Source organism: Myotis davidii, unplaced genomic scaffold (genome assembly GCF_000327345.1).
Source record: "Myotis davidii unplaced genomic scaffold, ASM32734v1 scaffold1525, whole genome shotgun sequence".
In the NCBI taxonomy this organism is placed as follows: domain Eukaryota; kingdom Metazoa; phylum Chordata; class Mammalia; order Chiroptera; family Vespertilionidae; genus Myotis; species Myotis davidii.
In genome coordinates this window covers 1,117,995-1,139,136 of record NW_006296279.1, presented here as the reverse complement: position 1 = coordinate 1,139,136, position 21,142 = coordinate 1,117,995, and the positions used below count along the sequence as shown (strand labels likewise).

At 36.3% G+C, this 21,142-nt stretch overlaps 1 protein-coding gene across 1 annotated transcript in view; it reads left to right on the top strand.

Moving 5' to 3' along the window:
• Positions 1-146: 146 nt before the first annotated feature.
• Positions 147-21,142, top strand: part of INTS7 (integrator complex subunit 7) — a 42,312-nt gene continuing 21,316 nt past the window's right edge. The window contains exons 1-10 of the mRNA XM_006771272.2: positions 147-463; positions 2,736-2,865; positions 4,187-4,333; positions 6,453-6,590; positions 10,201-10,247; positions 10,880-11,079; positions 12,048-12,170; positions 15,244-15,361; positions 17,482-17,616; positions 19,230-19,327. Coding sequence (XP_006771335.1) covers positions 370-463; positions 2,736-2,865; positions 4,187-4,333; positions 6,453-6,590; positions 10,201-10,247; positions 10,880-11,079; positions 12,048-12,170; positions 15,244-15,361; positions 17,482-17,616; positions 19,230-19,327 — 1,230 coding nt within the window. The 5' untranslated portion in view covers positions 147-369. The remainder of the gene's footprint in view (positions 464-2,735; positions 2,866-4,186; positions 4,334-6,452; positions 6,591-10,200; positions 10,248-10,879; positions 11,080-12,047; positions 12,171-15,243; positions 15,362-17,481; positions 17,617-19,229; positions 19,328-21,142) is intronic.

Here is a 21,142-nt window from a genome sequence, read left to right as displayed (position 1 = left end):
AAGAGGACTAGTTATAGCCTCCAACTCCCGCCACTGTAAGCCCCGGCCACCAAACTCCCCGCCAAACTGACGTCACGCCCTCTGATTGGCTCTCACCGCGGCGTCCGGGCGCCGTCGATTCACTTCCCTCTACGAATCCCCGCCTCCTTTTCTCCCAGCCGCGGGAACCTGGGGTTCTGGAGCTCCCAGGGCGCCTGCGCGGGGCGGTGCTGAGATGCTGGCGAACGGCGTGGTGACCAGGGCGCATGCGTACCACAATTTGACAGAGCGCGGAGGAAAAATCCGCGAGAAGGTGGTGGAAGAAGATGGCGGTGATGGGGCCGCGTTTGCAATATTTCTGAATAGGATAGTCCAGTAACTATTGGGGCCATGGCGTCAAACTCAACTAAGTCTTTCTTGGCAGATGCCGGCTATGGTGAACAGGAGCTGGATGCTAACTCTGCCCTTATGGAATTAGACAAAGGTATTCAAAAGAGCGGGCTGAGCGGGTGTGATGGATGTGGGGGAAGTGGCGCCACCAGGCGGTGGTAGCCTCGGGCATGCGCGTTGCTTCCCTAGGCGGGGGGGCGGGCGCCTGTGCTTTTGGTGAATTGCAGGGAAATTGCCGCTTTGCTCCATTGGCCTTGCACAAATCGAGCTCGTAGCGAGCTCTGGTGATGGGCCCGTTTTTGACCACTTGGGGGCACAGTACCCCGATTTTCCAAGCAGGTTTTGTTTTTTTTAATTGAAAAATTATTTTTCAGAACGTTCAATTGAGAACAGGTTTTCACCAAAAGATGATTAATAATCGTGCACCGAATTTATAGCGATTTTTTTTTGAGTTCTGTAACTGTTACTTGCAGGTTACTGGACAGGTTAAATACAGTTGAGACCATCCGAAAACCATCCCCTGCTCCTCTGCAGACAAGTCCTAGAGTCCTATTTCCTTACAAGGACGGGGAGTGAGCATTTGGTGTGGTAGAATGAGCTTTGAAGTTAGATTGAATTGAATTGCAATTGCACAGATTTATTATCATGGACAAGTCACCTAACCACCACACCTCGGTTTTTTGTCTGCAAAGTGGGTACAGAAACCATTGAGCTGACAAGATTGTTGTAAATATTAAGTGATATAAAATAAAATTTATGGAACAAAACTATAATAAGTGATATAATGGCAGGCAAAAGAAGCCTTTATTAAGTGCTAAAAAGAGATGTCTACTTCTTAGGTATGAATATGGAAGACAAAGCCAGATATTTGTCAGTATAGAACTCAAGTATTAAAATGAAATTTTTGTTTCAATGTACTTCAAGGATTTTTATTGAATGAGGAAAGTATTTTGTCACTTGCTATATATATATATATATATTTCAGAGAGAGGAAGGGAGAGGAAGAGAGGGATGGAAACATCAGTGATGAGAGAGAAACATCGATTGGCTGCCTCCTGAACGCCCCACAACCCAAGCATGTGCCCTGACCAGGAATCTAGCAAATTCGACCTCCTGTCTCACAAGTCAACTGAGCCACATCTGCCTGTCACAGATAATTCTTTATTAACTGTAGTCAATGTATAGTGTATTCCGAACTGGACTAAAGGTTAGAAGAATCTCAGTCCACTATGAACCATTTCCCAGATCTCTGACGTGGATACTCTGTTAACTTTGGGAGGACTTTTTTTTTTGTCAGTGTGTGTTACTTTTTTAAACTGTAAACATTTTTAGTAGGGTGGATAGATAAGAGTTCCTCAGCCTTTAAAAAAAATTTTTTGTTGTTGTTGGTAATCCTCACCCGAGAATAGTTTTCCAATGACCTTTAGAGAGAGTGAAAGGGCAGGGGAGAGACAGAGAGAAACATTGATGATGTGAGAGAGCTACATCGATTGGTTGCCTCCTACATGGGCCCGGATTGAGCCTACAACTTAAGTATGTGCCCTCGATGGGAATCCAACCCAGGGCCCTTCAGTCTACCTGCTGCTCTATCCACTGAGCTAAACCAACTAGGGCAGTTTCGCAGACTTTTAAAAAAGAATTTCTCAGACATTTAAGCCTTTAACTCCTTTTATCAACAAAAAAAATGTCACAGCACTGCAATTCAGTATTCTTTTGGCTGAGTCCCAGAATCTTTAGTGCATCCCCACCAGTCAAAAAATAATGTGAGCCCTAGCTGATGTGTCTCACATCGATGTTTCTCTCTCTCTGTCTCCCCCTTCCTTCCACTCTCTCTAAAAATCAACGGAAAAAATATCCTCAGGTGAGGATTGATAACAACAAAAAAGAAAATAATGTGAGCTCTGCTTTCTCTTTCCAAAGCTATAGGGCTTTTCCCCTTCTGAAGTATAAAATCATAACACTAAGTGTTTTTTAAAAACTGTACAATCTTGGCTCTCCCTCCAGGAAGCATTCCTTTCCCTTTCCCTTGCCCATCCCTGTCCCAGGCATGTTACTGTTTGCTTTCGCACTCCCAACCTCCAAGGGCCCTTCCTTCACCTCTATAGCTTGTTTCCTAAGCCCACTTTTTCTACAAATTATTTCTTCTGCCTCCGTGATTTTATTGATAAATGTTTTCTTACTAAAAAAATAAATAAATAAAAGCTACATAATCTTTTCCTCCCCGTTCTGATAATTCCTTGCTTATTCCCCAGGGAGAGTTGCAGGTCCGGATATATAATATTTTTACCAATTCTAAAGACATTGGCTATTTTTGCCTTATTGTAGCCACAAGTGTGTAAGCTGTTGTCTTTTTATGTTTTTCATAGGTCTAAGATCTGGCAAACTTGGTGAACAATGTGAAGCAGTTGTTCGCTTTCCCAGGCTCTTTCAGAAGTATCCATTCCCTATTCTCATCAATTCTGCATTCCTAAAGTTAGCTGATGTTTTCAGAGTTGGGTAAGTCTTTTGAAAGCCTTGGTGTCCTAAAGCACTTTGTTCATATCTCTGTTTTATATTGTGGTCTTTATTCTTTTTGACTTTTAGAACTTCCATATGGTTGGTTTCCATTTTAATGGACACAGAGTATCTAATACCTTTTTGTGGGAGATTTAGTGGTGTTTTAAGCAAAAATGAAGAGTATAAATTAGAGAGTACTTATTTCTTTGTGTAATAGGATAAATCAAATTAAGGCAACCTTGATATATTAGTACTAAAGGCCCGGTGCATGAAAATTCATGCACTGGAGGGGGGGTCCCTCAGCCCGACCTGCCCCCTCTCACAGTCTTGAGCCCTCAAGGGCGGGAGATGACCCGGCGATCCAGGGGAAGGCAACGCCCCATCACACCTCTGCCGCTGCCACTCAAGCAGCGCAAGTTTCTGCCGGCCCTGGTTACCTGAGCCTCGGGAGGTCCTGGGCGGCTGGGCAGCTAGCATCGAGGCTTCCCTGCACCTCAGGCCAGCCCTGGGCGGCTGGTGGGCTGAGGGGACTGGGGGACTCTAAAGGCAGGTGCCCTGGCAGGGCTGAGGAGACTGGGCGCCACTATCTCTGAGGGCGTGGCAGTCAATTAGCATATTCCCTCCTTATTTTCTGTGGGTGCTGCCATCTTTGAGGGCGGGGTAGTCAATTAGCATATTCCCTCCTTATTGGCTGTGGGTGCTGCCATCTTTGCGATGGCGAGAGGGTCAATTAGCATATTCCCTCTTTATTAGATAGGGTATGTTTTGGAAACACCTGTGGCTTTGTACTGATTGTTCTGAGCAGTTTTGGATTTAATAGCTTATTTTATAACATGAGCTAACATGTTATTGCGAAGTGCCTGAAACATGTAAGCACTGACTTAAAAAACCCATTTATTTTTTTCCCCCCACCGGCCTTTCTCCCATTTCTTTCTACCATTCTCCAAGCTCTCATGTGCTTATGCACACACCAAATCAGACTTGAAGGGGAAAAGATGTTGTAGAACTAGCTCTAGAGGGGAGGACATCTGACCTCTTGGCCTTGGTTATAATATGATGAGATTCAGTTCTGCCTCAGGGCTTCTCCTTGTGTCACTGCCATTTTGGTGTCTGGCGGCAGGACTGCAGGCATTGCTAACTGCTTATGCTGAACGCCCACCTAAAGTACTATAGATTTTAACTCCTAACGAGGACACAAATAATAAGATTGAAAAACATTTCCCTGTTGCTACAATTTAATATTAATAGTGTAATTTTGATTCCTAATTAAATATTACTTTTCTAAAGTGGCCTAATTTATTCTATCCCTGGTTTTTCGTAGAAACAATTTCCTGAGGCTCTGTGTTCTTAAAGTAACTCAACAAAGTGAGAAGCATTTGGAGAAGATTCTAAATGTGGATGAATTTGTGAAGAGAATTTTCTCTGTGATTCATAGTAATGATCCTGTAGCAAGAGCCATCACACTCCGGTATACTGCATTGCTGTAATGATTCACCACAAGATTGTTTGAGGTGTAATTATGTAACCAGAAAAGGCAATATACTTACTTTTTCATTTTGATTATTAAAAATTAAAAATTTACTTTTGTTTTTTCAACTGAGACTCAGTGCAAAAATATGGTAACTGTACTTACCAGTAAATACTTTTGTTTTTCATCTATGATACTGTTTTGGTTGTATATTGTCACCTAACTTGTTTTTGGAACATTCCTTTCTGTAGGTAAATGTTCTGATCAAATAACTAGGATCTGAATGTAGCTTAGCTTCAGCTCATTTTGAACTTCCTGACCTTCTTCTTACTGTTTTGTGTTAATTTTCTTTATTCATCCTTAGTTATGTACTCATTTTTGCATGCAATAATTTGTATTTGAACTCCTTGGAGAATGCCAGATATAACCACTGAAGTTTCATCACCCTTTTGTTTCTTGCCACTAAAAACATTTTTTAAAAATTTTATTAGTCTATAAAGAAAATTTATAAGCCTTATCTCCAGCTTGAACCATGTTCTTTTTTTTTTAAATATTTTATTGGTTTTTTACAGAGAGGAAGGGAGAGGGATAGAGAGTTAGAAACATTGATGGGAGAGAAACATCAATCAGCTGCCTCCTGCACACCCCCTACTGGGAATGTGCCTGCAACCAATGTACATGCCCTTGACTGGAATCGAACCTGGGACCCTTCAGTCCGCAGGCCGACGCTCCATCCACTGAGCCAAACCAGCTAGGGCGAACCATGTTCTTTTTTTAGCGCTGCTGTCTATGGAATCACTTGTATAATTTTGGGATTTTTTAAAAAATTCACTTTTCTAAATTATAGGATTCATTTCTGACTTGCTCTTTTTAACCAGGAAGTCTAGGATATCACTTCTTCCCTATGTTTCCATATTTTCACACCTGGAACTGGTTCTTCCCTCTTATTCATAATTAAGTGCTTTTGTCATTCATATTTTGAAGATTTTTTTTTTTACCCATTACTTTAGACTTATAAATTACAACAACAAATGGTGGAAGAAGCTGGGAGATACTCACTGCATTTGAAATGTAGTGCTACAAATTATAATATTACCAGAAATATTTCAGAAAGTAGAATCATGGGATTATGCACTTTTTGCCCTTTTATATTACATAGTAACAAACTGCTAATCAAGATATGTCAATATTAACCTAGTCTAATCTTTTCTTGTATAAAATATTAGATTAATGGTTATTTTTTATTTACATATTTTGGAAAAAATTTAAATAATTTTAGAACTTTTTTTTCTAATTGAAATTAAATTACCTATTTAGTCCATTTTAATATTTTGTTTCTAAGAACTCTACTACTTGTGTCCAATCGATTATATCTCCATAAGATAATTGGGAGATGATATGTCAAGTAGCAAGGTAGCTTAGGACATTGACTTTGAGGAAGGTTATTGTAGGAACTCTGTTTTGTTTATTGAAATGTTTTACAGCCTTCTAAAATTCATGCCTTTCTGCTGAAAAGATTTTTCAAGCTTTACTTTCTGTAGTTTATGTTACAAATAATAGGGGTTTTTTTTCCTTTTCTGAATTTATAATTTTATTATAGAGTGGACTGTGTTTTTTCAAATTATACGTTCCTCACCCTTGCAGATTCCGATATGACTATCAGGGGGCATTCTCTGCATCTGTTCTTTTGATTTTTGAGGATGAATTTGAAAATCATGGTACCAATATTTACTGATGTGTCTATACTTAATACCAAAAATGTTAAACTCTTAATGCTTTGCTAAATTGGACTTCTCTATGCAACATTGGAAAATTGATATTTTAATGCTTTAATAATTCAAAAATTTCTTTGCTGGGCTGTGTTTGGTACCTGGGATGTACTTCAAGATTATTTTTTAAAATTTTGCTTTGTATTAGATAATCCATTTAATTTTTCTGACATGCTAAAATAGGGAAAAGTAGTTAGATTGTCGGTCACTGCTTGTTTCCTAAAGTTAGTGCTTTATTAAACTGAGATTATGGAATTACCTACAAATTTCAGTTTTGATTAACTAGCTTTGCCTTGCTTCTGACCTCGAGTGTATTGTTTTTGCGTTTCTCCTGGTTTCTGTTTCTGTAGGATGTTGGGGAGTCTGGCATCAATAATTCCTGAGAGGAAGAATGCTCACCATAGCATTCGTCAGAGTCTGGATTCACATGATAATGTAGAAGTTGAAGCTGCTGTGTTTGCTGCTGCCAACTTTTCTGCACAGTCAAAGTAAGCATAGGCCTTTTAAACGAATCATTTGGATTCCCAAAAAGAGGTTTTGAAGGAATAACTCAGCAATATCTATAAATACTGAGCAATACAGAAAAATGTAAATGGCAAGGGATGGTTTCCAAATGGGTTGATATCACATTGAGAAGCAAAACTTAAATACATCGAACAGAGGGGTTAAGTACAAATGTTGGCATTTGCTATAAATGAAATACTAAGGGTTTCCAGAAGGACAGGATCAGCACAGTAGTGGGGGAAGGCTTCACTGAGAGCAGAGCTTTGTCTCTTGGGGAGCCTCCCCGAGACCAGTGATGGCGAACCTATGACTCGCGTGTCAGAGGTGACACGCGAACTCATTTTTTTGGTTGATTTTTCTTTGTTAAATGGCATTTAAATATGTAAAATAAACATCAAAAATATAAATCTTTGTTTTACTATGGTTGCAAATATCAAAAAATTTCTATACGTGACATGACACCAGAGTTTGCCCTAGATACACACAGCCCTAATATGAAATTGCTGCTTTCTTACTGTCTTCTCAAATCACGGCATTAGAGTTGTACATGATTTGACAAAGATAGTAATAACTTGAGTTAAAACCAATTTTCACCTATTTGGGAAGTCATGTTCTTACAGAACAGTTTTTTTTTGAGGGGGACGTGGGGGTTGAAATGTTGATCATGGTTTTATTACTGTGTTTGACTTGTTTACTTATTACTCTTTGCAAAAAGTACTAGTATATTATCCCCTCTAGTGACGGATAACAAAAGTAACATTGCTTTCTGGAGGGCATTTGATAATAAGTATTTTGCCAGATATCCCTTTGACCTAGAAAATCCACTTAGAACTAATCTTAAGAAATCAGCAATGTGAATTGATATTTATTTGCAAGGATACTAGCTATAGTGTTATAATAACAAAAAATAATGTAGTAGCAACCTAAATTCCAACCAGTGTGTTTGGTAAATATGGTTGTGCTATGGAATAGTGCATCAACTTTTAACAACTATATTTTAGAATTGTATTTGGAAACAGACTATATAATAACTTATGTGATATTAAATTTATTTAATAAAACACAACATATATATGGAATAGAAAAGAACTAGAAGGATATAGTATATCAAAACATTGTCTCTGGATTGGTAAGATTCTATCTAAATTTTTATTTTCCTTTTTATAAATTTCTGTCTCCTGCTATGAGCAAGTTTTGGTTTTATAATCAAGTGAATAATAAATGTTATTTTTTAAAATAAAAATTAGCATTTCCATTAAGAGCTTGTGCTATTTTTGGGTAACTGAAATAATCAATTTTCTTTCTTCAGCTTTTAAGTATGTGCATATTCTCTTCAGCTACTTTTTCAAACCTTTAGAAGTTCGAGATTACTCATTGGAAAAGGAAAATAGAGAATAGAAAGCATATAATTTTTAATTTACTGCTGTAAATTAGTAGGAATGGCAGTAATGGAAGAAGAGAAATATCTGAATAAATACAGTTCCTAATGGTGCTTTTGAAAATTGGCAAATGTTTTTATTATTGAGAAAATCATTGATATGGAGAGCTTTTTAAAAATTGCTTTTAAGATCGGAGATATTATCTAGTGAGTTGTTAACACCTGATTAGCACTATCAAGGTCTCAATACTTTATAATGTCAGATTAAATATAAACTTCCAGTGACTCCAAAAGTAGTTTTTTAAATGTAGTTTCTAAATGATAAGTTTATAATTTAGGGATTAGATTTTATTTTTGAGAATCATTTTTGATTCACTTTTTTCCTTCTGTTATCAGAAGGTAATTTTTTCAGCTGTGGAATTTCTGATCTGTGTTGTGAAATGATTAAGACTAACATAGAAACAGCAAGATTCTTCATTTAAAGAATTGATGACATTTAAATTAACAGTTATGTAGAAGCAGTTTTTAACATACCAGGCTTCGGTATACACTTATAGTTTGTAATACTAAAAATACCAAATTAGTTCAATAGAAAGCCTAAATTAACAAAATGTATCTTTTTAAGATTATAGTTTACCTCTTTCTCCAGAGAAAGATGACCTGGCGGAAGATCAGATATCTCAACTAATATGATGTATTTTTATCTTAGTATTTCAATTTTCCAATTTTGGATCTTAAATAAATAAGAGTAACTGGCCAAATAAGACCTTGAGAATTTAATTCTATTCTCCCCCTGTCTACTACCATAACCACATCTGACTTGTTCTCAAAAAGGTTAAGATTTATACTTTAAAAGAGCTAGCCCAATCATAAATCAGGAGTTGCATGCAAGCCCAATCGCTTTCAGGGGTCCGGGGAGCATTGTCAATGAGAGAAGTGCCCTCTAGTGGCGACTGTGATGAACTTAGTTGCACTCAGTTGAGAAAATGTCTTCTAATCTCTCAAGCCAACTCTTAAGTATAAGAAAAATAATTTGCAAATGAATTTCATTTTAGAATTAAACATTCTAAATTCTAAAACAAAAGCAATTTTGTTTTTTAAAAATAATATTGTTATTGACAAAAAATTTTATAAAAACCTTTCAAAATTTTACTGGAAAGCACAACAAAGTATAATTCTTGATATGTTTCTGTATAGACATAAGGAAAACTTCAAGATTTCAGAATTATGATATACTGAATGATAATACAGTTACAGAGATAATGCATGTAGTTAAAGAGAGTAAGAGCACAATAGAATAATTGAGAACAAACTGAATTAATCTCAGAAAACACAATTATACACTAAACTACCAGAGAAAATTCTAGAAAACAAATGAATATACAATCATGCAGTCCATTACTTGTCAATAGATGGTATCATATATTATGTAGCCACTGAAAAACTCTACTGTTCACTTGTGAGAATGAAATTAAAAATGACAAATCATATCTTAATAGCAGGAAATATTTTATTTAGACATCCATTGAATTAGTTTAGAGAAGTAGTTTATGTCTTATGTATCATTTATTATGGCTAAATAAGCCAGGTTTGAATCTATTACTCTATCATGTTTCTTTATATATTATATTTTATCTTATATTCATGTTACTAATACTTTTGCAACATTCTGTGAATCAAAAGCAGCACCTTATAAAATACTTAACACATATATAATGCTAAAAATACATGGCTAACTTTAGTTTGGCTTTTATAGTAAGAGTCTATTCATATTTCCTACGGTATTTCTATTTGTTTTTCTAAAATTCAGAATATTAGAAATAGTTTTTATTGCTTATGTAATCAGCTTGTGTATTAAGAGCTTTTCTTAATTTAAAATATATCCTGAAACATAATAGACTGAGCTAGTGGCCTGGAATCTTTCAGACGGTATCACTCGGTGATGCGAATTGCAACAGCGCCCGTAAATCAGAGCATCTTTCCTTGAACACCAAGTGAGAACAGTGTTGGCAGGACCCCCTTTGCTGGTTGGAGTTTTGGTTTCAGTTTCATTTCTTACCCTACCCCCAGCACCTGACCTTAGGAATATTAGTTATGTTTTGGAGTACGTGTTGGCATTTCTCCTGTGTTGATTGCGTTGTGTTCCTTTCAAGTCCTTAGAAAAGCTTAATTTAATTACTCGGTTTTAAATTTTTTTCTGTTCTCTCTTTCCAAAGGGATTTTGCTGTGGGAATCTGTAACAAAATCAGTGAAATGATTCAAGGTGTGTATGTTTTCTTTAGTATTATGAAGTGACTTGACTTAATGGGATTTACTAGTATATTAAAAAGAGCTGCTAACATTTATTAAGTACTTATTATGTGCTAGTCACTAGTCATTCATTTATTCATTCAAATAATACTTATTAAGTATCTTCTAAATGCCAGGACTGTCCTAGGTGCTTAGGATACCATAGTGAATAAAACAAAGTCCATGCCCTCACATAAACCTGCATTCTAGTGGTGGAAGGAGGAGGGTTGGCAATAGACAAATAAAAATATGACATACTCAGTGCTCCGGAAAAAAGGAGCACTGAGTATGTGTGTGTATATATAGATGCTTTTTATTATGCTATGAGAAAAAGTAGGCAGCAAAATGACTGCTTTCCACTGTGCCTTTTAAAAGCATTTTCTATTGGATGTAGTTTTATAGTCACTGAAAAATTAATGTTAAGATAAATACTTTTGGGAAAAGCTATTGCACTGATGATTATCTCATAATTATCTTTAATGTTATAAACATAACATTAGTACATTATTTGTTTTTAAATGGATATTGTGCCGATTCAGACCTTTTAAATGTGAACTATTATCAAGGATGATGGTTAGAAATCTTAAGAATCCTTTTTGCATCTAGGCTTAGCCACACCAGTCGACCTGAAGCTGAAGTTAATCCCAATCCTGCAGCACATGCACCATGATGCCATCCTGGCCTCCAGCGCTCGTCAGCTTCTACAGCAGCTAGTCACATCCTATCCTTCCACCAAAATGGTGATTGTTTCTCTGCACACTTTTACTCTGCTGGCAGCTTCATCTTTGGTGGATACACCTAAGCAGGTGATTTCAGTTTTCTTTAAACTGTCTTTTCTTCACTAAATTTGCGTATTAAATATATGATTAAAAAAATAAGTAACCCATACATTTTAATGTTATTAAGATTCTCTTTCTCTAATAAAGATCTGTTTAATTACCTTTTGCTTATTTTTTCCTTCTCTGTATTCACAATACTAATTTTGGGGATCTCTTGAGGAAGTGAGGTAGAGGTGGGTACATGGCAGAGCATGGAGCATAAAGAAAAGAAAGGATTGAGTGTTAAAGGCCAGGTGCTGTGCTGGAACTGTACAAGTTAAATGATAGTATCATTTTATATACAAACAGAAAGAGGCCTAAACTGCCGGGGTTTTTGTTCCAGCATTAAGAAGGGTTCAGCAATTGAAAAGGGGCTGGTGTAACTTAAGTAAGAGTCCAGAGAGGAAGCATAATTTTGAAGGGCATTTGGGAGTCAGAGGAGCCTAGTTAAAGAAACTAAGATCCCTTCCTCTCAGGATCCCATGCTTTTTATTAACACAAATTGTCCTGAGATGAGGTGGAGGTACACACTTCAAAGGGTCAGGGTATACAGAGTTCATTGTTGGAATGGGGGGAATTAGCCTACGGCTATTCAGGTGTTTGGCAAGGAGGAGTCAATAACATGTAGATTAAGATGCCCTGAACTGTCTGGCAGCAAACAATCATCCCTTTTCAGGTTTGGGGAAATGCCCTCAGCCATTCCCAACAGGTGACAACATAATGTGACTCAGCCCTTGTTGAGTCCCCAAGTTCCATCAACCTTTTGATGAAACTCTTGTAATTATGACATGCTGGAATTGGCTTCTGGCACTAAACATGGGCACATAGCTGGTAAATGACAGAGCTGCAATTTGAAATGAGTCCTGTCTCAAATCTAAAAGTTTTGCTAAACTACATTGCATCCATAAAGATAGTTTCAGTGACAGTATTGTTAACTGAGTGACTTTCTTTTATAGATCCAGCTTCTCTTACAATATTTGAAGAATGACCCCAGAAAAGCAGTAAAGAGACTTGCTATTCAAGATCTGAAATTACTTGCCAATAAAACACCACACACTTGGAGTAGGGAAAACATTCAGGTATGTTTGAACATTAGTAACTTTGAACATTAGTAATTTATATAGAAAAATAATATAATACCATAAACATTGTTTTGCTTTACATTTTTATATCATCTCTGTCATTGTTCTAAGTGTTTGAATATGAAAAATTCCTAAGAGCATTGTTGAATTTACAGAAGTTATTTTATAAGTGGCAGAGTAAATACATAAAACTTCTGTTATTTAAAGTTTGTTTTAGTGGATTAAACTTGCCTCTCAGTTTCTTATTAATTTTTCCATAAGCAGCACTAAGGCTAGTTGAGAAACCCAATTAAATTGTTTATTGTATTCTTGTCTTCTTCAGTCAATTTAGGAGAAGAATTTTGGTGGGCATCACTCATGGCTCACTAGGCCAGAGCCAACTCAACGGTACATAATACACATCAGTTTATAGGTGGTATATAAAGGCATGAGACTGAATGAGTCACTTTGGGAGAGAGTATAGATTGAGAAGACTTAGGAAGTGATAAAAAATAACCAGCAAAGGAGCCTGATCAGAAACAAGATTGTTTTACAGGAAGAGTGCTGTGATCATCCATGTGAGACACTGCACTGTATTCTCCAAGATGAGGACTGATAATTCACGTGTGCACTTAGCAATAGGAAATCTTTAATGTCCTTTACGAGAGCAATTTTATTGGAGCATTGTGGATAAAAGACTGATTAGAATGGAGAAAAAGAAGAAAGATATTAGAGACAGTGAGCATGGACATGCTTTTAAATGAGTTCTGCTCTAAACTGAGATGGTCATTGGTTGCTAATTGTGAACTATAAGTCTGTTCCAAGTCTTCCCTCAAGTCCACTCTGCAGGGTGATCACCATTGCTAGTTTCTTATGTGTTCTTACTGAATTTTTCACCCAGATGCGAGGATGTGTATTTTTCTTTTTTCTATACATATGAAAATACACAATATGCATGTTCTGAACCTCTTATCACTTAACAGTGCACCTGTGGGGGAACTTTTCATATAAGCAGGTAGTTCTGCATTCTTTTACCAGCTGTGTGATGCTCCCGTTGTATTCCCAGTTCTCCCCTGAGGACATTAGTTTCCAGTACTTTTACTGTTATTGTTTACGTTGCTACATTGACTAGTTTGTAAAAAAACAAACAAAAAAGTCACCTTTATGAACATATATTTCTAAAAGAAGAATTTGGAGGTCTAATGATACACACATTTAAATTTTTGAGATTTATTCCCACAATGAAGTTTACACCATGTTATGCATCTGTCAATAGGGTATAACTATGCCCAATTCCCCACACTGTTTTCAGTGCTGTGTACCATTAAATTTAATCTTGGCCAATCTGGCCGGTGTAAAGCAACTTTTATTTTAATTTACATTTTCAGATTATAAGTGAGGTTTAACATCTTATATTTAAAAGTGATTTGTTTAATATCTATGAAGTACTGACTTCTCTATTGGATTTTTTGCCTACTTATTACTAATAACTTTTTATGTATTAAGTTATTGGGCCTTAATGATATAAATGATATAAATACTTTTTCCAGTTTTATCAATTGTCTTTTTATTTTTTATTTTCCCATGTCAGCTTTTCGTGCTTTTTATAGTTTTTAACTTTAAAAATGTATGTGATTTAAGACAGGAAGGGAGATGGAGAAAGAGATAGAAACATCAATGATAAGAGAGCATCATTGATCAGCTGCCTCCTGCACGCGCACCTCACTGGGAATTGAGCTCACAACCCAGGCATGTACCCTGACCGGGAATTGAACTGTGACCTCCTGTTTATAGGTCAACGCTCAACCACTGAGCCACACCAGCTGGGCTTTTTTCTTTTTTTTAATTTGCCATAAAAAAGAAATAAGGATCTACTTTGATTACTGAGACGACTGAGCATTTCTACTTTGTTTATTTTATTGAATAGTCCCTTTGATTTGAAATGCCATTATTGTGTATTAAATTCTAGTGTGTATTTGAATCTGTTTCTGGGAAAGTCTCTTTAATTGATTTCTGTGTTCATGAGTAGGAAAAAAACTTTTTATTTCTCTGGATTTATTATATATTTTAATATTTAATAGGGCTTGTTTTTTAGGTCCCTCATTATACTTTGTCAGAATTTCTCTGGATCTTTAGAAGCAGATTATCCACCTCCCCTCCCCAATTTTGTCAGTTTTATATTTGGGTCATATTACATTTATTGTTTAATTTAACTTTCCTGAAATTTTATTTTTAATTTTCCCCCTAGTCTTTAAGTTTTATTCACTTTCTGAAACTTTGTGAGAGAATGGCAATTAGTTCAGTTTAATAGGTAATTAGCTATTTGACCATTTATATCACGTGCAGTCTTGTCAGAGTTCTGAGAGTAAATATACAGAATGAGGCTGAACATATGTTTATAGCTCACTGCATTGAAAGAAAACTAGCATCTTGTTTTTGGTAACACTTCAGACCACCTGAATTAGGAGCAGAGTAGAGGAAATGTCCTGAAATGGGAGGAGGGTAGAGAGCTCACTCATAAACTAGATAGGATGTCACACTCTCTACTATTTTAAAAAATACATACATATATGAACTGTTCATATCTCTTAGGTAAACAAAATATGGTGGATGTTCTGCTTGTGAAGACTAAACAGTAAACATTACTTTCTAAGAAATAGTCTTTATGTTTTAGAACAGGTATGGATTTACAGAAAAATGGAGACGGTAGTACAGAGGATTTCTACACACCCCATACCCACTTTCCTGTTATTGATATTTTATATGAATGTGGTACATTTGTTAGAATTTACCAGTATTGATACATTATCATTATTAACCAAGCTTCATACTTTATTCCGGTTTCTTTAATTTTTACCTTTTGCCCTTTTTCTGTTCCACGATCCCACCCAAGATAACGCATTATGTTTAGTTAACATACCTCCTTAGGCTCCTCTTGGCTATGGCAGTTTGACTTAAGTTTTTTATAATGGAAAAAAGACATTAATACATAATTTTTCAAAAAGCTAGAAAATTTAAAATAAGTAGACAGTTGTAAAGTATATTGAAACTAGCATCTTGTGTTTTGTGTTCCTTTTCTTCTGCGTTTCAGGCCCTCTGTGAATGTGCCCTCCAGACCCCTTACGACAGCTTGAAGCTGGGGATGTTGTCTGTCCTGTCCACACTCTCAGGGACCATTGCTGTCAAGCACTATTTCAGCATAGCTTCAGGTAAGGAGAAGATATATGGGTGGTGTGCTAGTCCCTTGATTCATGTTGATGTTTCAGGTGGTTTCCTTTATCAAGCTTTCGATTCGGGAAAGGTTTCAGTCTCCTGCCTTGTTATATGGTAGTAATTTATTTGAAAATTATTTCTCAACTACTGCCTCTGGTAATAAAATCTTGCATCCTTGATCTTAACTCAAGGATATTATTTTTCTATATTTGTTCGTTTTTGAATTATATGTGGGTGCAACAATATTTATGAGGATGCTTAATATAGCTCGTTTGCTTTTGTATGTCTGTGACTCCACGTGCCCTTTGAATTTAAGTACATTTCAAAGGCCAAGTGATGGTGAATTTTAAAAGCAAATGTCATGCTACCTTTTAGGTGTATGTTATCACTGTGGAAAATGATTAAAATAAAACTTTACCCCAATTCAGTAATGCTTTCCTGGTTGCCTCATTCAAGAAGAATTAACTCCACAACACCTTTAATAATGCCCAGTGAGGAGTTTACTTACCTAACAGACTTCAGGCTAAAGTGTTTCGTTGTTTTGTTTTAATGCAAATTTTGTGGAATCTTTATTGCTTCCTTTTGTAGTCAATTAATTTGAATTGAATTAATCAAAGAACTATAATGTACATTGTTCCTTTTTATGGTTTCACTGCATATGGACTTTGTGGGTAAAGAGAATTCCCTGACACATAAGTCCTGATAGGAAGCTGAAAAGACCTGATAGTGTATTGCCAAGCCTTCCTGCCACTAGGGTGCACATATGTGCCCTGGATTTACTAGTCATTTGCATACCAAGGAGTTGTGATGTGGAAGAATCCATTCTGCTGTTATAGCACTGACCACAGCAACATCTGGTTTCCAGGGTCCACTGTTGCAGTGTTGTTTGCTATGTCTTGTACCTTTGACAGCAGTGTAAGCTGTGACATCAAGATGTCAGTAACAGTGGCATTAATGTCTTCACTGGAACTAATTCCATGGATAGTTTGGGCTGTGATCTTGATTGGTCTCTCGCCTCCCCTTTTTTCCAAGCTTAGTTTTTCAGTCTTTCCAGTAATTTTGTGAGGTGCTCTGTATCAGTTATCTGTTGCTACAGATCACCTCAAAACATAGTGGCCTAAAGCCATGACCATCTCATTTGCTCTGTGTCTGCAAGTCAGTAATTTTGACTGGTCTCAGCTGGGCAGTTCTGCCGGTCTCACTTTAGCTCACTCATATGGCTGCAGTCATCTGGAACCTTGATCAGACTGGACGGTCTACGATGACCTCATTCACCTGCAAGAGGTTGAATGGCTTTTAGCTGAGGCACCTTGGCTCTCTCCACCTTGTGACTCTCAGCAGGCTTGCTTGGGCTATATCGTGCTCTCAGGATTATAGCAGCAGCCGAAAGAAGGCAAAACAACACACGAGCACTTTTTAGCTTTTTGCTTACACATATTTTTTTAATATCTCATTGGCCAAAACAAATCACATGGCCAAGCCCAAATAGGTGGAGAAATAAACACCTCTTGATGTGGGGAATTGGAAGATTATATTGCAGTGGTGCACACCTACAAGGGCTAGGAGAGATTGTCACAGTCTCTTTATCAACAATCTGCACAAGTCAACCAATCTCAATTTCTTAGCTTGCAGCTATTTAATATTTTTGATTGACATCACACTTTGAAAGAGCTGCAAGACAATATTAATCGCATCTTATAATTTGTAAGAGCCTTTCCTTACAAGGTCTCGTTGCTTCTGTAGTGAGGCACATGCAAGGGAGTTTGTATGTTTTGAAACTGTGGCTTAAAATGTTTTGATATGTTCACAGTCACATACTTATGAAGTGCTTAAGCCTAGGCTTGAGCCTAGGGATTCTCACTTAGGATTCTTTTTTATAGTAAACTGATCTGATGCAAGATGACTTTCTTTTTCTTTATTTTTTAATTCCAAAGACATTTTGTAAGCATTGTGTCAAGTTATAATAATCAAGCATTTTTCGTTCTAGATGTTTTGTCTTTATTGAATTTTATTAAATTGCAGGTTATATGTGCAATTAAACAAAAGGCGTAAGTAACTAGACTAGGTAATGTTCACATGAAATAAAAGTCTGTACTGCTTTTCTCTGCTTGTTTAGGAAATGTGGGTTCTTCCCCCAGATCCTCTGATTTAGTCAGATTAGCCCAAGAGTGCTGTTACCATAATAACAGAGGCATCGCAGCTCATGGGGTCAGAGTCCTGACCAATATAACCGTCTCTTGTCAAGAAAAAGGTAAGCTTGATCAGAACCGATATGTACACATTTTTGGATTGAAGCTTGGGCAGATTTCTGTATGTGTTTGGTTTTTTAATCCCTTATTATTTTTAACCAGTGTGCTTAGATCTACTAGTTGCCTCCTTCTGAAGGATTCTTAGAGCAAGTTTTCTCAAAGCTACCTAATCCTTCAAAATAGTTTTTAAGATATGAGGACCTTGGAATTGGGATTGTGGAATTGAAAGGTTGTGTGGACTATTTCCTATTTCCTTCCACTGTTTACCTTTACACATATGGGTCTGTGGATAGGGACTGCTTATGACTGACTACCCTTGGTATAAAGCAATTTGTTGAGCTGTACAAAAATCTGGAAAATTTAGTAAAAAATATCTTAAGTTATCAAGAGGCTTAATTAACAAATAGTTTCATCTAGAGGCAAGTGAATTAACAGAGCAATGTGAATTAAATTTTCATAGAATTTATTTCTAGGTATCTAGAGCATTAAACTGATTTGTATAATTAAGAAAGGCATGCATAGAAAATAATGCATATATTTTATTGTATTCCTAATATCTTTTGACCAAAAGGCTTGGAGAAGTTTAGATTGGTGTTCAAAAACAGGAAATGCATTTTGGACATTCCACCTGTTTCAGTGTTTGTTTTAATCTTTAGTAAGGATCATAAGCTTAGTGCCTTCACAGCTTGTTCCTGGTACTGACTTTTTTTATAATACCCTAACCTTCACCAGCCTTTACACTCTTTGCCAAGCCCTATACTAACTCAGGAGACATTTCTTTAAGTTATTTATATTGATTCCGATTTGAATACTTAAACCTGTTTTATTTTTGGCATAGTAATGATTATTTTCTAACATGTAACATAGAAAACTGCAATATGTTCTTAAAGCTGACATATATTAACCTAGATATAGTTAGCTAATGTATTTAGAACTTTCTAGAACCTCTGGGAAAATTTTAGCTCTAAGGTAGTGAAAATTGCTGAAAAACTGCTATTACGTTAGACATATAAGGGATTTGTTCTTTATGGTCCAACTTAAAACATTAATATGATTATATGGGGTCCTCATTACTTTCTAAAAGTGGCTCAATGCCCTGGCCGGGTGCTCAGTGGTTAGAACGCTGGCCTACAGGTTGCAGGTTTGATTCCCAGTCAAGGTCATGTACATAGGATGCAGAAAAATAATAAATAAATAAATAAGTGGTTCAGCTTTCATTAGGAACTGAAAATTGTAACAGTCTATATGAAAATGTATCTGCATAATTTATATCTGATTAGAAAGTTTAACACATACTACATGGTTTGCTTTCCCTAGTATTTTCCTCAGCTAATCTGGTGACAGTATTTCAGTTATGAGTTATTTAAACCTTTGTGTCTTTAGCTTTTCATTTAATGTGCATATTTTTATAACCTTCTATAAAGTAGTAAAAATACAGAAGTCTGAAAATAACCTTTACATTTCAGAAATATTGCCAGATTACTTTTTCAGGAAGGTTAGCTTTGCTTATTGAGGTATTTCCTGTATCTTAGCTTCCTTGATGTTTTTCATGGGTGTGTGTGTGTATTTAATCTTTGCTACTTGACTGCTATAAAACTTAGTGTTTTTCCTCTAGACCTATTAGCACTGGAGCAAGATGCTGTTTTTGGCCTGGAATCCCTTCTGGTACTTTGTAGTCAAGATGATAGTCCAGGTGCTCAAGCCACTTTAAAGGTGAAAACATCGCTTATTTTAATATAATGCTATTTTCATTGCCTAAGCTAGGTATTGACAATCTCTCTATAAAAGGTCAGATAGTAAATACATTTTGCAGGTTATACACTCTATACACTATTTCTTCCAACTACTCATTTCTACCTTTGTAGAACAGAGAGCCATGGACATTATGTACAAAAAAGGGGTGTGTGTTATTTCTAAAAAAAACAGACCAGGAGTTGGCCCCAGGACAGTAGTTCAGTGATTTTCAACCTTTTTAATCTAATGACACATACAGACTAATTACTAAAATTCTGCAGCACACCAAAGAATATATTTTTTGCCAGTCTGACACAAAAAAGGTATAATATTGATTCATTCATAGTGTACAGCTATTTTTCTGTTGGCTGTTATCATTTTTTTTTATTTGACAATCTAAGGAAAAGAGATCAGTGTTCCTAACTAAATAGTCAGGTATTGCATGTTTTAAAAATTCCACACCATACTGGTTGAAAATCGCTGCAATAGTTTATTAACTCCTGGCTAAAAGGAACATTTTCCTTGGTCTTCACCCTCAAAATAGACATTTTTACCATTGATGTTTCAAAAGATAGAGAAAATAAAAACCTGAGCTTTGACCTGGTTTGCCATTGTTGACAGTATTTATTAAGTTGTAGTAGATGCATATACTAGTAATGGTGCCAGACAGTGTAAAACAAAGTTAAATAGAGCTCCTGCACTCTTCGAAATTTATAATCTGAGGTAACACTGAGAAGATCACAAAAAGCTGATTAACTGCAGCCAAACTCTTTATACATAGGTTTGTATTAATTTCCCAAGTATAGACACCCTAGCTTTTAAGCAAAGTAAAGAACTATGAAAAATTTCACTTTCACTTATAGAAATTATATTAGATATATTTAAGATTTTTTAAAATGTGAAATGAGACTCCTCTTTTTGGAATAAAACATGAAATGTAATTTATGATGGTACAAAATACGAAAAGCAGGGTTAATAGCAGCAAATGCTATTAAGTAGACATTGAAGAATATAAGATTTATAGCTTGTCTGAGTTATGGTTTGAGGGTATAAAGATATTAGTACAATGAAGTAAAAGCTGATAATCAAGAAGTGTTCATGTAAAGGAAGTAAGCAACCCGTGTTCTGCAAGTGATTTATCCCAAGTCCCTTTGAAACAACAGTATGTAAAAGTTTGTGTGTGTGTTTTTAAAGAAGAAAACCAAATTATTTTTCCTCTAAGTGTGGATGTCAGTAAAACATTAGCCTCATAGATGGTCAAGAACAGTTCCCATGTTAAAGGAGCGTCCCATCTAGAGGATACTGACATTTATATGGTTGCCGGTTAGATTCTCAGTCAGGGCACATGCCCGACTTGCATACTTGATCCCCAGTAGGGAGCATGCAGGAGGCAGCTAATCAGTGTTTCGCTCTCACATCGATGTTTCTCTTTCTCTCTCCCTCTCTCTTTAAAAAATCAATTTAAAAACATTTTTTTTTTAAAAAAAAAGCGGTAGGTGTTAGAGACTTGACAAAAGTGGAAATTATTGGATTTAGTGATTAGTTGGCTCTGTAACAGTGAGAGGACTTCTGGGCTTCTAATTTTGATTACTGAATGTTAGTGATGCCGCTAACTGCCCTGAGTAGAAGCTCCACAGCCAGTTGGTTTTTGTTTCACCTCAGAAATAAGAGAAAATTAGAAGCCTCTTCTCCCTTCGTTGTGCTTAAGAGTCACCTAGGGCAGTGGTCAGCAAACTGCGGCTCGCGAGCCACATGTGGCTCTTTGGCCCCTTGAGTGTGGCTCTTCCACAAAAT